General features: G+C 41.6%; 1 protein-coding gene and 1 long non-coding RNA gene across 2 annotated transcripts in view; one reads left to right on the forward strand and one right to left on the reverse strand.

Annotated features, from left to right (window-relative positions):
* Positions 1-798: 798 nt before the first annotated feature.
* The window catches only part of adamts9 (ADAM metallopeptidase with thrombospondin type 1 motif, 9), a 44845-nt gene continuing 27098 nt past the window's right edge, over positions 799-18545 (reverse strand). The window contains exons 27-40 of the mRNA XM_026168631.2: positions 18220-18381; positions 17909-18085; positions 13479-13649; positions 11781-11957; positions 9597-9767; positions 9201-9395; positions 7987-8116; positions 7554-7648; positions 5748-5842; positions 5465-5598; positions 4992-5083; positions 4530-4634; positions 3182-3290; positions 799-3012 (exon numbers count right to left, since the gene is read on the reverse strand). Of these exons, the coding sequence (XP_026024416.1) occupies positions 3201-3290; positions 4530-4634; positions 4992-5083; positions 5465-5598; positions 5748-5842; positions 7554-7648; positions 7987-8116; positions 9201-9395; positions 9597-9767; positions 11781-11957; positions 13479-13649; positions 17909-18085; positions 18220-18381 (1794 nt within the window). The 3' untranslated portion in view covers positions 799-3012; positions 3182-3200. The remainder of the gene's footprint in view (positions 3013-3181; positions 3291-4529; positions 4635-4991; positions 5084-5464; positions 5599-5747; positions 5843-7553; positions 7649-7986; positions 8117-9200; positions 9396-9596; positions 9768-11780; positions 11958-13478; positions 13650-17908; positions 18086-18219; positions 18382-18545) is intronic.
* Positions 11650-12669, forward strand: LOC113022813 (uncharacterized). The gene is made up of 2 exons (XR_003272453.2): positions 11650-11972; positions 12519-12669. It is a non-coding gene; the product is annotated as an uncharacterized LOC113022813 (long non-coding RNA).

Genomic DNA, 18545 nt, shown 5'->3' on the forward strand with positions numbered 1-18545 from the left:
GCTCACCTGGGAATACCAACACAAACAGTAAGAAAAACTAGAACACGGAGGCTGGTGCAAGGTGGTCAGTGCTGCATACTCATGCCTCCACACAGTTGGCACTTCATTCCTTGCTCCATTTAATATTAATATCAGGTTACGTACGTACTGTCTGCTGAATACAATCAAGCAAATATTTTATGTGCAGCTTTCCACATGGAACTGAGCTTTGTGGACCTGGTTTAGACAGTGTTAAACATAAGGCCCGGGGGACAGAACGAGACTGGCAAAGACTAGAATCCAGTCCACTGGAGGGCTCTGGAGACTCTGAACTTTAACTGTATTCATTAGTTTTACAGTTTTTCCTAGAAATAAAGAACCAGACTCTTTCTGTTTATATTGCCCGATGTGCATCTGCTCAAGAGGCCAAGTTCCTCTGTGCTCCCTTTGAAATGAAGAATATTTGCTTATAAAATTTAGATTTTGTTTCATTTTGTTATGGACAGAAAATGTCTGACAATGACTGGATGTGAGTCTAAACTGGCACTGCAGTTTAGGGATCTGCCAACTATAAACATTCATCTTTTCCTTCTGCTGAAAACTTGGTGAATTAGATTTATTTTGGAGGACCAGTGCTGACACTTGGTAAATGACCCGATAATTCACAATTATGAAGATAGACAGAGGTTGGATTAGCTTCCACGCTTGCCCGGTTAAAAGTCCGACTGCTACAACGATGGCATAAAATGTGTTACCATATAAATCAGAAGTGCTACGGAGCGAGAATTTTATGGTGCAAACATTAACCAGACTATCATCTTCCCATGATTTTTTTATTTTATTTTTTATGGCGGGTATTAAAATCGGACGACACGTGAAGGACAAACTGGAGTGAAAATGATATATAAGTGCAAAAAGCAGACAGACAAGTGCACCCCAGGCATTTTATTACCCACCAATCTTTGCTTCATCTGCTCTCATACATAAATCATCCTTTTCACGCGGCACCACCAAACTGTGCTTATACAATTTATGCAAATATGACACACATAAATAAACGCACTCATAAAACAACAAACGCTTGGCGAGATGCTTCATTTTATGGCAATACTGTGCTGTGATTCATAGTCGTTTATGATCGAGGCTTATGTACATTCACAAGAAAAGAAAATAATAATAAATATTTGCATATAAAACAAAGAATATATATGAAGACAATAATACACTTTTATATGTCTGATAAAAATGCAGCAGGTATGCAACAAATAATAATAAGATAAATACAGTTAAATACAAGAATCCCTTCTTTTATGACACCTGAGAACTGCATTCTGACATTCGCAGTGAGAAGAGCACCTGTCAGCTGTGGTCTTCAGTAAGACACAACACGTCTTCTTCCCTGTGTCTTTTGTACTTGTTTGGCGGCAGATTAAAACTGCACTGAATTCCCTTTTGGCTGAATGTGCACATTTTTATATAAGGCACTGAAACAGCACCATATGGAGCAGCTTACATGCACAAATAAGGCTTCTTAATCAGATGTAGCTGCATGATGTACCACACAGAACAAACAGAATACAAGGACAGCTCACAATACTGCACATCAGTGGCTTCATAGATACAAAACCCAGACTTTTTACACAAAATAAGAAGTACCCTGATATCTTCACACAGAACAACAAGTCAGGTTGATCTAAACAGGAGCAGATGAGTATGCACAGTTTCGATAGACTCTTCAAAACAAAGATGGAATAAAAGAATGTGAGGTACAGGAGGTAATGGTTTGCAAGCAGCATCTGGACAGAAATCAGGGCCTGCAGGGCCTGTGAGCTCAGCAGTCTGAAGGGTGTCTCCAGGGATGGACCATCACATTATATAGATCTCCGGAATAACTGCTAGGATTTTATAGGCCTGAGGTGAAGTCTCCCCCCCCCCCCCCCCTTCTCTCTCTTATGAAATTCTTTCAAGTTGCTCCAGATAAGATAACCTGCTTGTTTTGTAAGATCTAAAAGCTAATGGCTCTCCCCAGCCACTGCACACTACTTGAGAGATATGCAGGAACACAGAGAATCTGATGTTTGGTCCATTTAACTCAACCATTTTTATAACCTATACCTTTACTAAACTTTCAGCATCTCCAGGATAGCGGTAAAAATACATGGCACTAACACCTGACCTGTATTGCACCTGACCCTGGTACTCATCATCTGATGAGGCTGTAACTCAGTTCGAAAGATGCACTCTCCTCTTCCCTGCATACGTGCTTGATGACCTAAACCTACAATTAATAGATGAAGTAGTTGTTGATGATTTTGACAAAAATCAAACAACATCTCACTGAGGCGGCGAAATTTGGACTTTGACAGGATGTAGAAAAAAGTTGAAGTAGCTGTACATAGAGTCTGATGTACTTACTGCAAGAGATCATCTCATCACACAAAAGGAGGAACATGAACACCTCCGTTCAGTGGCCAACATAATGGCCATCTACACATGCGTCTACAAACTCTGAAGCTATAAAAAAAAAAAGGCCGATAGCTTGGAGACACCTCGCTGCATGAGAACCACAGGTCTGGTGAGCATCACAATAACATTACTGGATTAAATACAACTTTAATAATAGTTATTTAAAAAAAACTACCCACCAACAACAGCAACTACAACAAAAATGGCTGTAACAGAATTACTGTGGCGTAATGACAGTATTAAAAAGTTAAACAGGCAAATGCCAAAATACAAAGCGCATTACTTTGGTAAAAATCTCACAAAAAGGCAACTGTGTGGTGTTATTGCCTGATGCACGGTGTGGTGCTTTGGAAAATAAAACACTTAAATTACATTACAGTATAAAAAATAAATGGCACAGTACAATAAATAATAAATTTTATCCATCTCTTTACAGTATTTACATCATTTTAAATTACGCTAAAAACACACAGGAGGAAAAAGAGGTTGTTTGGAACGGTTTGAACTCAAAGTTGGCTGTAGCACCAAGGAGGGACATGTTCACACAATGAGCACCTGAACACAACACTGCAGATCAAAGAAAGAGAGATAGAAGACATGAGCCACGAAAGCCAATTACCCTGCAGAGTAGCAGTACATCAAAAAATGCATTCGGTGAGCGCAAAAGCAGATTATAGTTCTGTTTTTTGACAGAAAATTTTTCATATTTACATATTGTTATCCATGTTTACCTCACCTGTTTGATGGCTTTGTGTTCATTCCACTGTTATGGGCAGACTGTGACCAGAGGACGGTATACATTTACCACAATAGCCTCCACACATTCCTGACACTCTGCTGCCATCCTGTGGACACGAGAATAATAACATGGGTACTGTGACTATCTGCTGTTTCAAGAATTTGAGGATAGGTACAAAAGAAGCTGAGTGAATTCTTCTCTTTAAAGTTTTGCTTTTCTTGTTAATGATTTTAGGAATCTTTGTAGAAAAGATCCTGACGCGTAAATTTAAATGCACCCTGAAATGTGTTGTTTTTGGGGGTTTTTTTTTAAAAGACCAACCCGTTCTCACTCCCAAAGCGTAACATTTTACGCTAGGTGACAAATCGTCACCATATTACGTTTTCGGCTACCCAACACGTTCCTAAATGACGACCTCGGAAAACAGAGGAAATATGAGAACCCTCTGGACTGAATCTACACATGTTCGCTCTTTTTCTTCAAATCGCTTAGAAACACGCTATTTAACATCATTAAAGTCCTGGTTACGGTCAGGAATAAGGTTATGGTCAGGGCTAGGGATAAGGTTAGGTTTAGGGCTGGAACGTCTATTACCGCGGGAGCGTCATTGCACTGGATTCCAGCCATAACCCGCCGCGTACCCTAAGAACGCCGAAGGTCTCCTTTCGCGTTCCTCAGGAACGCCGCGGGACGAGACAAAACGTCGACATGTTACGCCTCGGGAGTGAGAACGCTCTGAAAAGACACACAATGTCTGAGGCCCACCAAGCAGGTTTGTTTCTAAAGGTTGGCAAACAGCCTCTTAGAAACAAGCGAGAAATGTGAGCTAACAGAATTTCAGTAGCGTAGGTAACAGAAGCAGGCAACTTAATAGTAGTTTCATGCAAACATCTAGAAGCAAATCGGAAACTGCATTAGAAGAGTGCTCCAAATTCACTATCCCATGACATGAAAGCCAAAGCGCCTAGTAAGCGCTTTGTCTGATTTTCACTAGAGTGTTGTCTTCATCCCGCTGTCCCAACAAGGCTTTATCTAAACTGCCTGGAGTGCCCAAAGGAGGGCCAGCTGGCTTTGGATGTCAGACTCCGAACACTTGTTGGCATCTCTACTTCCTCCTATTTTTGCCCTGCCAAAAAGCACTCTCCAGCCTGATCTCCATTTCAAAAAGTGGAGGGTGGTTGTAGGGGGCACTTGAGAGAGAGCAGCTGCCCAATAAAGGTTCTCTTTCAGCAAGGAGCTCTGAACACCGAACCTCCTTTGGAGCTATGTCTGCTTAATCTGCAGCCTGTGCAAACACAAAGCAAGTATGTGAATTAATCCTCTGGGCATGTATGTGATGTTTTACCTGTGATTTTTTTATCGTCTTCACTACAAAGGTGCCCTGGGACATCCAAGAGGTGTCGTCAGCTAGCCTGAGCCCTGTTCCTGACAGGTTGATCTTAAAGCGGCCCTAAAAGGACAGATGGATGGAGAAAGGACAGAAATGCGAGTAAATCTTGCTCTCTGCTTCAATACAGAGACCTTTAAGTGCCTGATGTGCAGTGAGCTACAGAAAAATAAAGAAGCACAACATCACAGAGTAGGAAAGGGGTTTATTATTATTAAAAATATATATTTGACTGCAAATGAATTGTATTATTTACATAAAAGACAACTTATCATATAGATTAGATATTAGATTATAAGAAAAGCAGTCCTTGGTCAGCTGAGCAGTTTATTTGACATTTTATTTATCTATTTTTTGCCACAGTTTGGCTTTTCTTGATATGAAAAGCAAAATAATTATAATAGATGTCGTCATCCTCACCTGCGGACAAGGAACGGCACTGTAGCAGTCTCCAGCTGTACCAAATGGAACACTCTTGCCTTGGTGGGTAAACGCAAACTGCCAGTCTGTAGCTATAGATCAAGATAAAGCAACAAAGTGATCTCGTAAAAGGTCTCTCTAGGCATTAGTCGCTATAGTAGCTCGAATGAACCTTAATAATCGTGACTTGCATCTGCCATGGTGAGCAAATCTTATGCTATTTACCTATAAATCCAGCCTGCGTTTCAGGCTGAGCCAAACTCATATCAGTATAATTCCATCTAGTTAGAGCAGTTTCATTTAATCCCCTCAAGCCTTGTAATTATGTGTTCCTTAAATGGACCTTAAAGACATCTTGAGCCCATTAACCCTCGTGAGCATGAACATAATTAAATGCCAAAGGAAGTTCTCATTTTGAAGTAATGTGGAGTTAACATTTTGCACAGGATGCTGTGAGACTGTGGGCAACTTACTGATGATGTTCATCTTGCTGAGGTCCAGGCGGACTTTGGAGAAGGTGGTGATGCCAGCGGCACTGTAGTCTCTTCGACAGTCGCAATCTTCTCTTCTAGAGCCATTGGCTGGACACTGGGTGGGGTCATTGAGCCTGGGAAAACACACGTTTGCCAAATAAGCTTGACATCTTAACTTTACACTTCCATGGAATTTCTTCATTTACAGAGAACATAACACTGCCAGGAGTCAGGTGGAGTTTTTGTAATGAAAATGGCTTTTTATTGTTATCCTCCTGTTTACCTGAAGCCAAAGATCTCTGAAAAATTCTCCCCTTCACCCGTCGCCAAGGTGATGTACTCCCGCGGAGCCTCTGTCTGCATTCCAGCACAGAAGACCTGAGGAGGAAGAAAAAGCAGCAGAGGAGCAAGAGGGTAAGTAAAGGAGGGAGACCAGAGGTGGGGCAAAGGGAAAGGCATAGAAGTGATAGGAAGATACAGGAAGATTTGTCAAAGTACAAACAAGGTGCAGAGGGGAGGAAAGAAATAAAAATAACACTCGTAAGGAGTTGAAAAAAACGACAAGAAGAGAAATGTTAAAATGAACAATTAAAACCCCCTAAATCCTGCAAGAGCTTGTGGATATTTTGGCAAATGATAGTATGTAATGGTCAGACAAAAAGACAGATTTCCTGTGTTACATGAAAAGTACTACATCTATTTGCAACCTCATATACAAGCCTCAGTGGCTGAAAAGTACCTAAAGATTTTAGTGAGAATTCATTTTAAGCAGCCGGCACAGTTAAGTGTGCACGTGAGGAGATCAAAGATGTGAGCAGTGTAGAGGAGCATTCTTTGATCCTCAAATCGGACCTTCTTAGCTTCCACTCAAGGAAAATAAGCAGAAAGCAGGTTTGATGCACTTTTGCTCTGGCTTCACTTTCCACACCTGGGAGCCAAGTCCATCTTAATATACATAATATGACAGAAACTTTTCCCAGTAGGATCTCTCCTCAAGACATGCTGGAACACCTTCATTTAACTAATATAAAGGTGTATATATTTGGTATATAAAGCTTTTTTAAGATCTTTGTCTTCTGTAAAACACAATGACTAAACCAGAACTGTTTGGGAGGCTCCTTTTTCATGACGCTGGGGCAGAGGACACAGTGCAGGCGACTGACAATATGAGTGGAGATTTTGGCTGTGAGCTGAGTGCGAGCGTTATCGGGATGACTAGACGAGATGCACCATAACCTGGCTTCAAACTGTTCTTGACGGAGTCAAAACTACACTGATAAACACAGCCAACAGAGAGAGATGCACTGAAAGACACAACTGGGGGGATGTGGAGGAGACGGATATGCATATATGGGTGTGGTGGTGGGGGTTTCTGCTCAGGTGCAGAAGTAGAGGTGGGGCAGAGAGGTTCAGGCAGCAGCGTCACGTAGGACTTATGAGCACAGGCAGCCACACACTTACAAATCATCTGGGCCTTCCTAAGCAGCACAAGGCTGGGACCTTGAGCTCTCTCATACACGGAGAGCTAACTCAGGAGGGAAGACCTTCAGGATAATTTGCGTGGGCTCTGGGGCACTGCGCTGGTTAAGGAGCTCGCAGCCTTGTATATTTTACTGTGTGTGAGCACCTTAACTACGTAAAGCTTAATAATCAAAGAAAAATCTTTTCTGTTTGGTGAAATGCTCACCGATTATGTGTCCTTTCATTTGAACAAGCAAATATGTTTTAAATAGTTTGTCACTTCCTATTTTATATGTTAGCAAGCAAGAAATAAAGTCCTGAGTTGTGTCAGTATCATCATTTTATCTACTGATTCGTTGCACTTTAAGGGATTTGTTTGGTACATGATATTCTAAAAGATTTGGAGAATCCACAAAAATCCCTGTACGGACAGGGTCTGAATTATTTAGTTTGGATAGAGGAAATGGAATAATTAACATAAAAAAACATAAAATAACGGGTAAGATATTAGAAATATTTCAAGAGCAACCTACTTTTCAGCTGCGTTTTCCCCATTATTAATCAAATCAGCTGTGGCCTCACACTGTGCTTTGAGCATTTGTGGTGTAATAAGCTGATATTATCTTACCTTGAGTGTTTTGCCTTGTATGCTGAGAAAATGCTCACTGTCTGGCATGGGGCCATTCATGGTCTGGATCTCTTGACAGCTAGAAGGCAAACGGCCTTGGAGAAACACAAGAAGAAATAAATATATGTTCTGTGGGGATACGGGCTCGCACGGTGCACAAATGTGCAAATGTTGGCAGTCACATCAAGTGGGGCAAATCTCTTTATCGAACCAAAGAAAATGAAACACCCCTCACACTTTGACGTCCCACGGTACCGTGGGGAAGCAAACAGGCTAAACAGTAAATCTTTGATGTTTGCTTCGGCTCATAAATATTTCACTAAAGGCCAGATTTCTGAAATGACTAGGTCGTGTTGAGCCATTCCTTGGATTTTGTCTAATCCTAGTAGTCTTGACCTTTGTTAAAAGAAAGGAGTTTTATCTCAGCACTCACAGTTTGGATTCCTGCAGACCTTTTTGGCTTCTGGCATTACATCTGGGGAACACCCGTCACTTTTCTGACCACCGGCTGATACACACTGCACCGTCCTCGCCGTCACTCCATCTCCGCAAGTCACTGAACACTGAAAGGAAGCAACTTATCATAACAGTCCGAAGGTAATTCTTGCAGGTGAAAGTCTGTCAGAAATTCTGTGTTTGATGTTTATAGTATATGGTTAAGCTCATTAGGTTTTCTAGTTCATTTGTTATTAGAGTCCCCTTGTGTCCCTGTTAAGTCTCCCTTGCCCTTCAAGTGTTTCATGTCTGTTATGTTGTCAAGTTCATGCAGTCATGTCTGCGTTTCATTAGGTTTCCTATTTTATTTTCTAAGAGGTTCTGTGTTTTGTTTTACTCTTTCCCTGTGGCGTTGTTATGTCCACGTTGTGTCTACTGTGCCTTTCTGTCCCATGTTTCAGGTTCCTATGTTCTGTCTCCCCAGTTGCTGTTAAGTTTACATGTTTAGAGTTCAGTCAGTGTGTTTCCTGTTTTACTTTGAAGGTCCGTGTCTCATGTCAGCGTTTCTAGTTTTGCTTCCCTTGTCTCGTCCAGCCTGATTACTCCCAGCTGTGCTCTCCTTCTGTGTCTCATTCCCTTGTTATCCCTCAGTGTATTTAAGCCCTGTGTTTCTCTTCGTCAGTGTTGTAGTTGCCCTCATGGCTGTGTTTCCCTATGTGTCAGTTTATCCATGACCCAGTTTAATTTTGTTATTTTTCGTGCCATTCTGCAATAAAGCAGCTTTTTGAGTTTAATTCCTGCGTGGTGAGCTTTGCGTTTGGGTCCTTCTCCTGCCTGCACACAGCCGAAACATGACATTCTGTCTTCGAAGTGTCACTTTTTTTAAAAAAATGGACACGATTCATTCGACCAGGGTTTAAGCTCAATGCTGAAACACTAGTTGAAGACAAGATTTTTCACATACAATCAGCCAACTGCTACTGTTTTAATGTCAAAGAAAGCCATGAATCATCACTAAAAAAGAGAGTAAATATATTTTGGATTAATTCTATTAAAAAAATAAATTATATATATATAAAATTTAAAGTCAATAGTCATGCCTGGCGAGGTGAAAAACAGTCCATTTTATCATGCATTTAGGATTGACATCAATCTGCCTTTGATATACTGATAAATCGCTATATCCCATTTAGGCAGTCCAGACTCACTCACCGGTCCCCAGATTCCAACCCTCCACTCTTGCAGCAGAGGGCACGGGCCCAGATTACAAGGCATGTAGCTCTCAGGAGGGGTCCCAGGGCAGTTGGACAAAGACTGATGGCCATACTCATAGTTGTCATTCTCCACATGCACCTCACTGCATGAGATCAGACGCTGGCGGTAGCCCTGGCCACAGCTGGCTGAGCACTGGAGGATAGCATAAATCACCGGCATGAAAAAAAGAGAACAGTGTACTTTCCATCATGTGCGCGTCATTGGACTGAAAGGTGGTGATTTGCATGCTCATTCTGAAGAGCAAAGCATTACCAATTTAACTCAAACACAACTTTTACAATTAAGACCTGAAGACAAAAAAATGATCTAGATGTCTGCTTGTTTGACTCTCACCTCAGTCCATTCCCCTGTAATCCAGATGAATTCGCAAGCGTGGGTGTTGCAGCTTTCTATTTCTGGGGGTCTGATCTGGTTCACGCAGTACATCTCGTGGACCTCCCGCTGGTTGTGGTCCACGCACTTCAAGGCTCGTTGTCGCCGACCCGATCCGCACGACTTAGTACACTGTAGAGGAGACAAGACAGGAAACAATCTTTCACAGAGAGTACAAATAGAAAAAGAGCGGTACTATTGGAAACTCTGTGGCACTGCCAAATTAAAGTTGCAATATACAATGCACACACAGCAAGGAAGCTCCAGTTCAAGCAAAGCATGCATTCAGTCATTAAGCACTGCTTTGGGCTATACAGATGTTAAGAAAAACACAGTGCTCACATCCCGTGCCAACAGCATGTCTGATCATAGATGAAGTTTCAACACCTAGACCCTTGGCCCAAAAAAAGAGCTTTTTTCTTACTGTCAGACAACAATCATCTTCTTATTTTGAAAGTAAAACTTGAAGCATGGTACCCATTCATCCCATTCTTTTATAACAGCCCATTAGATCAGACCTAATATAAATGATGTATATTTTCTAAACAGAGCTGCTTTAGCGCAGATCAGCAGCACAGCTTAATATATCTCTGAGGAGATTTGTGGTATACAAGGCTGGAAAGAGAGACAGATATCTATGATCAGGGTGTAACAATCTAATAGTAAGTGCAGAATTGCGTGATCAGCCCCTGACCTATACTAGATAAATTTCCATTTCAAAGATTGGAAAAGCAAAATGGGCACAATAAAAACCAGTTAGCACCATTTCGTGCCATTGCACAAGTCACCGTGGCAAGTATTAAAAGCATAAGAGCAGCAGAATGAGGTGACTGGGATTAATTTGTTGGTTTTTTTTAATCATGTACTGTAATAATGCCTTGTAAAGGGGCTTATGTGCTGGTTCAGATATTACAACACTCAAGTTTGCAAGAGTCACAAAGATTTATCAAAGGTCCAGAAAGGCTTCCACATGTGTCAGAAACACTCAGCAGTCAACCAGCAGGTCTTTTTCACTCTTAATATCTTTAACTTTGTCAAACAACCGAATTACCTTAATCTGTCATAGCGAGTTGTGCTGTCTTGAGAGGTACTCAGGTTTTAGGTAGCCAAAGATACTATATTTCATTCTGAGATGTACCGGGACAGGATACTGTGTCCTGTCCTTGTAAGAAATACTGCCTGTGTGAGATGTAACTATCTTATGTGTGGGTACAGTGTAAGTGTCTAAAACACGGTAATACTTCCTAGTTGAAATGTTTTAACTGCCTCCAGCTGTTAAATGGGACACCCAGGCAGGGACCCCCGAGCACTTCTGCAGAGTGATTGGACTCTTCTTTCAGAAAGGCATTTCATGTTGTTTAGTGACGCACATTCACCATCACATTAGCAAAGTGAAGAAGGAGCTCCTGGTGCATTTCTAATAAACAGCAAACATGTGCAGACTCTATCCTGCAGAAAATAGCTGATCATTACTTTGCACCAAATAAAAATGGTTAATATTAAAGGGACAGCTCACCCCAAAATCATTTAGTTATTTTTTCTCTGTTGCTCTTCATCTATCCAAACTGACCGAAGCAGAGAAGGAAGAAAATAGTTCCTAAATAAAAGCTTACAGCAAAAGTTGATTTTTTTTTATATCCAAAAGAAAGGTAACATTTCCACCCTGGAGATCTCCAACTCCATCTCTTAGCAGTAAAGAGTACATTTCCCTCCTGGCACTAATAATGGGGCAAGTAACAGGCAGATCTGTGTAAATGAGAATCATTACAACTCACTGAATTCTCAACCAATTTTCAAGCGCTTTTGTTTGAGTATAGATTAGAATAACCATCTGACTGGTTATTGGATCCTCAGTGCCAATTAACAGTTTTGCCAAACTGAATACTTTTTGCGTCGTCTTTGAGTTTAAGTAAATAGACTAATTCGCTAATGAGAGGAACTTGAGTTATTTTGGGGTAGGGGAAAAAAGGGGATTGCCTGATTTTCATCTGCCTCTTCTGCTCCCCTCCCCTTTGGCCTCCTGACAGGCAGCTGTGCCTCCTACAGAAGCAGAGACTCTCATCCTTGCCCAGATATGTCAGAGCAAATTCATCCGCGGCACTAGAACTACTTGTTTAAGCATGCAGATTACAGTGTTTGGCTTACCGGTTGCCAGTCCTCCTCTCTCCACCGGTAGCGAGAGGGACAGTCGGTGACCCGGCAGCTCTGGCTGGACGCTGGTCGGGAGCGCTGGGGACAGCCGGTCTCCTGCGAGCTCCGTTGGTCTTCAAACTGGCAGAACACCTCCCGCTGCTGGATGCCATCGCCGCAGGACGCTGAACACTAAAGACAGGGCAGGTAAGAGCTTTGCAATGAAATCATTCAATCTGTGTTAGTAGTTATCCATTGTAATATATTTTTATATAGAAGACTCATAACTGATTTAGTCTAAAGTATTTATTTATGGGGAATGCTTTTGCCAAAATGACTATGTTATTCATTTGTAATGTCAGGTAGATGCTTTTATAACAATGATAATAAAAGACTATGCAAATTACATTTTAATGATAAAAGCAACCAAGCGTCTGTGTAAACGTTCAAGCTGTATCAGATCAATGCCAGTTCTACAGATATGTAAAGAATCAAAGTTGAAGTCTGGAAAGTGGTTTGGCACATCTGTGTTTAATCTAGAGCAGCATGTTTGAAATGAAAGCGTGTCCTTTCTGCTGACATACAGAGCACATCGTGTCGAGGGTAAAATGAATGAGACTGGGAGGTGGGGGGATGCCTGTCGTTTTCTGCCCTTAACCTTAACTGAAACGTAAAACAACTGTCTTATTTTGACTGTTTGAGATATATTTGTAAGACGATATCTTACACTAACCAATTTTTGTCTCCTTTCAGACAGACCGCACTTCACTGATATAAATGTAATGCTCCTGGATCACATAACGCCTATGTAATAACAGATGATTTAGAGACAAATAAAGTGATGGAGGTGTAAGGCAGTTTGTGTTCTGGAGCTCAACCTATAAAGATGCATCTACCACAGGCATATTTATGTGTCCATTTATTTGTAACTCAGTGAAGCAGCTGAACTTTGAGGCACTCCAGTGTGCTGTGCTGTGCTTGACTAAGAGCCTCGAGTGGAGTATCATTTTCTCCTTGCGTCATGCTCCACAGCTGTTTAGAGGGGGACGCACATCCTCTCTGACATGTAAGATGTTTCTGTGTGCTCAGTCCACTCCTATTGAGAGAAAAGGTGTTGAAAGGCAACGACCAGGTGCACTTTGTTGAGTTTGTTTGGCGTGATGATGCGAGTGTATTGCCTCGAGTAGCACATTCAAAAGACCAACATGTGGTTCCCATTGGTGAGGCAAAAAATAAAATTTAAAAAAAGAAAAAGAAGGGAAAGAGGGCATGGAAGAAAACGTGGGAGAGGGGATGAATGGAGACAGAGAGGAGAGGAAGTTGAGGACCACAGAAAAAGAAGCTATAGAGATGAAAGGGGTAGATTTACACTGGCTCTAATTCAAATACAAAGGAAGGGGTGCACATCCATCCTGCTGCCCAACTTGGTGGACGGCGGTACCGTAGCACCAGCGTACACCACCTCAGACTCTGGCTCCACCCTGGCAAACCACCATGTGATGTTTAAAAGCAATCACGCCTCAGTTAGTGGCTTAGCATTGTCCATGAAGGCAGTCAGGTTCAGCTGTGGCCTGTTTCACACATATGGATATACTTGCCTGTAAGCCTGTAAGTATTAAAGTGGGGCTACGAGGGAGAAACAAATCCAACATGTCTGGCACCGTGAGAACAAATAGCTGAGAAGTGTTTAATGGCTGGGTCAGAGAGTCCTACCTCCCCCCAGTTGCCAGTTTTCCACTTAGGACATCGTCCACCTCTGCAGCGGCGCCGCTCGCTGGGTTTGGACGACGCGTGCTGGCAGTACTCCTCTGGGACAGGACGTCCTGACCGGGTCACACAGCTCACTTTGCGGGATTTGAAGCCTCTTCCACAGGAGGCTGAGCACTGCAAGATGGAAATAAGGAGGCCAATAAGAAGCAGAAGTATGTTTTAACCTAAAGCAGAAAGCGTAAAAAGTGACACATTTCAAAACAATGAAACTCAGATTAATAATTTCCTTTTTATTGTTTTTATTGAGGGGGTATTTTGTTGATATCAAGTTTAACTGTAATTGATTATTCAGCATTAAAAATGGGATTTAATAAACAAGAAATGAAGAAAAAATCTCATTAGTATTTGTGAACTCGTGGGCCCTATTTGTCACTCACAAAAAAAGGAGGTGAGACCCGATTACATGGGGAGAGGTGGTCCAATGGTAAAGCGTGCCTGATCATCCCGGCAGCAGTTTGTTTCACCTCCGGGTTCACCGCGTTACTGAAAAGCTAACTCAGTGTGACAGGCAGACTCACACACACACAGCAGCACTAAGGGAGGAGTGAGTTGGGCTGGACTGTGCTTGGATAATCAAAGGGGGCGTTGCATGTGGGGATGGATGGGAAGCGACAGGCTCAGAGTTGAACGAGTACGTGGCCCAGCATGTGGCTCTGTCCTGATCAGCAAGGGACTGTACCAGACAGGAACAAGCTGTGACCCCTCGCCTCATTCAACGAGGTGAAAAGGTAGGAAGCCTTGTAAAAGGAGGGACGACTAAAGTGCTTGTTCCCCTTTATAAACGCAGGCATGCCAGTGCATTTTGTAATGTACTTAATTTATCGTAATTGTATAAACAATTTACCTGCAAGACAATCAATAAAGACAAACGTGAGTCATATCGACACAGTGCGGTTATTTTAAGGAGACATATTACTATTATAGCATATATTACTATTTTTCATATATTGGTGTAAAATAACTGACAGTGCTGATGTATAAACATAGCTGAGAAGACGATTTCCACCCATGAAATTTAGTGGCAGATCTTTGGTCTACACACTGTGGAATGGCATCTATCTGCCCTCCACCAGTGTCACATTATTTTGTTTGGCTTTTGTCTTTTATTTCATTTTTCTAAATCTAGATCACGAGTAATTTCCCACAAGTCTGTCTGTGCTGAAGGGATGAATCAGGATGGGGCCCCTCACTAGATCAAATGTGACCTTTGACCTGCCAATGCACCACTGAATAGTCTTGCTGACGCCACCTTTTATTCAAGTCACTGTCAAAGGCCCCCACAATGGTCCACTGTCATTAACCCGCATTAGACCAGAGCAGAGGGGCCTGCCAGAAAGGGGGCAAAGGGCGCTAGCAACTCCATAGCCGAGCTTCCCCGAAAAAGCCTCAGCGTGCATTAAGAGTGAATGAGCACAGTAAATGCAATGGGAAGTACGCTGAGGCATTGTCCCGCAGGACTGAGATTTACCTTAATGGAAACAGCTTTGAACTCTTGACACATGGTGAGAACATACTCGCTGACAGAGGTCATCAGAAGCCCTGAGCGCATAAAACAACAAGGGTAACGCTCGTGAAAAGAGGACTTCTTTATAACCTATTTGCAAGCGTTCTTTTCTCATTTTTTAACCTAAAGCACTAAACAATAAAAGCCACTTCCTTTGCATGAACACACTGCAATTATCAAAAAGCTTGGGCTGGTGAAATCCTAATATGGGGGTTAGCAGCAGGAGTATAGTGTTGCAAGCACTGATGCTATTAGCATTAATGAATGTTGCTAAAGGCTGGCGCAGGGATCAGTTACTGCAATTTCAGCATTTCATTTATTTTTAAAGCCAGTCAGTGCAAATCACCAGCAAGTTTTAAGTCGTGTCTTTCCCTCAATTTAAAGCGACCTCGGTGTGGTCGCTGTATGTGATGTAAACCTTTTTATTCAGGCAAGAATGAAAAAAAGCCTTCGATAGTACCTCTACTTCACTTTAATTGTAACCTTTTCTGCAAATGAACAGAAATCCAACAAATCTGTAAAAAAAAATTAAATATTGACATAACATTATAATGAATGAACAATAAATACAAGTAATTACATAAATATACAGAAATATTCTTGAAACATAGACTAATACTGCCATTTGTGAATAAGAGACATACATTATACTTATTTCAAGAGCCTGTTGATATAGTGTTTGTGTTATACTGCTATTCTGCGACAAGAGGTTGACTGCTTAGACTGACAAATGAAACTGGAGGGGATTATGATACAATTCACTATTGTGTTCCACTTTCACTGATTCAACCTAGATTTGGTTTTGTGCTGCCTTACAGTCACACGTGGGAGTCATTACAAGTAAAAGTTCTCATTAGTAAATGACGTGTGGTAAAAATGTACTCACTGCTGTGTTAACAGGCCCTTAAAATAAGGTGTGATGTTGGTACAGACATTTATGACCAAGAGAAGTCAACTGGGTGGGCTTCAGGCAAAGTTGACCCTAACCACAGATTCTGGATCAGTTTGAACCGTCCTCACAGTAATGTTAAGCGTTACGGGGCAGGAGATGACACGCGCTACAGATCTGTGTTTAGGGCCAGCATCTGCGCAGGGTAGCATCGATAACTCATGCTTAATCTTAGCCAGCCAAAATCCCTCCAGTGCAAGGGAGAGCAAGATACGGCAGGGGGGGCAATCATAACAGAGACTGAGGTAGACACATTAGGTTGGCTCAGAGTAAGAGCTCTGAATACAAAACACCATTAACTTCCCCTGTGGTCACAGGTATTACATGTTTCAAAGCATGACATTTAACAGCCCGTTCTCTTAAAGTTGAGACAAAGACAATTCAAACATTATTTCATCAGATCTGTGATACACTTTGCATTTAGCTGATCAATCAGATCAGTGCAAACTGCTCATGGAAAAAAAAAAAAGTACAGAAGAGGCAACGTGCCACAATAAACACCTAACCAACCAAAAAAATTTAAAGGTTCTCTTTTTGAAAAAATATTTATATCTCATATCTCCCTTGTTTGGAAAAAGCACCACTGTTATGCAGGTCATCATTGTTTAATGGCTAGTTGAGTTGTGTTTTGTTCCAAGTGAGGTATTGTTGAGCATAGCATATATAGCAACTCCAAGTACTTACTGTACAAAGCAAACATTAACTACCGTAACATAATATAAATACACTCATATTAAGCACCTTTGAAGGATTTAAAACTACTGTTTTGGCCACACTAAGGAATTCTGGGTGCAAACCCAAAACTGGAATACAAAGGCTATCCAGCCTAACTACCACAAACTCGTCGGAAAGAGACACTTTATTTTACAGTGGCAGTACAGCCACTGTTCGCTGGTGTTTACTACTGATACTGGACGTTTCAGGCACTTTTGACTTGACGTATGTCTCCTTCACTGTCATTGTCATTACGGGACAACAGCGTTGTTGCTTTCAGGGGGGTAGATACATAAACTGTAAAATAAAGTGTCTAAATAAGATTAGTAACTTCTCTACATGTGCCTTAAAACAAATTGAATTCCTAATATAATAGCCATTTCATAGATGCATATAGTACAAAGATGTATATATAGTTTACAGCCCATATACAGTCAATATGTAAGGTGGTGCCTTTTACGTTCTTAACAGAACATCGACTATATCATGTAGCACCTCATACGTGGAGATCGTGGGCCATTCTTTGGATAATAAAAGAACAAGGCAGCATATTGTATATTCCTGATATACAAAAACATTCATCAGTATTTGCATATGAACAATGATTGGCTAAATGTGCGAATACAAAGAGCTAAGACACCAAATAAGACACTTTTTTAAAGTTAATACTATTTACAAGAGATAAAAAGGAAAACATCTCTCAATAAATTATCTTTTAAAAACAATATTTTACAAAACTAACTTTGATTGTGATACAACGTAATCCTGAATTATTAAAATAAAAAGAAGAGAAAACTAGTACGAGGCTCAACAACAGTTTTCTAACTACTCATGAAAAAAACTCTTACGGTCACAGCTGTCACTGAAGTATTATTTTTTTGTGTGTCGTACTTTTTTGGCATATTAAGCACATGTTTGCCATTCAAGTGCAACAGAAATGAATCTTTCCAAATGTCTTGAGGAAAAACTGACTGAGCAGTTGCCGGCTGCAGAGAGGGAGCAGTAAGTGGAGGGGGTTAAAGGTAAAAAGCTGGAGAAGCTGGAGTGTGACATCTCCAGTGTAAAAGCACCACAGTCAACCTGCCTCTTTAAAACTGTTTGTGAAAGAGTAAGACTACATGCATTTGAACATATGTGAGGTTAAAAAAACCAACAATAAAAAACGGTTATAGAGTATTTGCTTTTGGGTTTTTTTTATGAGCGTACCGAGGTCCATGGGTCTGTGCTCCAGTGGGGGTTAGACGGGCATGGCTGAGTATTGCACTGCTCACGATCTGGGGGCTTGTCATGGATCTCGCAGCTCAGATCATTGAAACGCTCGCCGTTTGGACGCTGACACACCACCAGCCTTGTCTTTATCCCACCTCCGCATGGCTTCGTGCACTGAGGACGGCACACAGAGAGGTCGCATTTTATAGATGCAAGTTTGTGGATTAAAAAAAAAGGAGCTGACCGCCATGTTTTCATGTCAAAATATGCCTGTCTTATGTGAGACTACTTTAGTGTGTCCTTCTTACCTCTCCCCAGCTGCCATACACCCACTGTGGACATGGCCCCGATTCGCAGGATCTTTGCTCGCTGGGTCGGCTGCGATCTTCACAGCTGTTGGCAGGGTAGCCGTTCTCATCCTGGCACACTACCACACGCCGCTGGAAGCCTCCTGCACATGTGCTGGAGCACTGTTTTTGTGTTTTTTTAACAGAGATAAGAGGGCACAAAAATAGTTCCTCATTATTCAGGTGTAAAAGAGTTTAGTGGGTATTTTATGCTTCGTTTAAATGCAGCGATTAGCAAACATATTCTCAGCCTCGCGGTAATTAATCAGTGCACATACAGTATGTGT

The sequence above is a fragment of the Astatotilapia calliptera genome, chromosome 5 (genome assembly GCF_964374335.1).
Source record: "Astatotilapia calliptera chromosome 5, fAstCal68.1, whole genome shotgun sequence".
NCBI lineage: Eukaryota > Metazoa > Chordata > Actinopteri > Cichliformes > Cichlidae > Astatotilapia > Astatotilapia calliptera.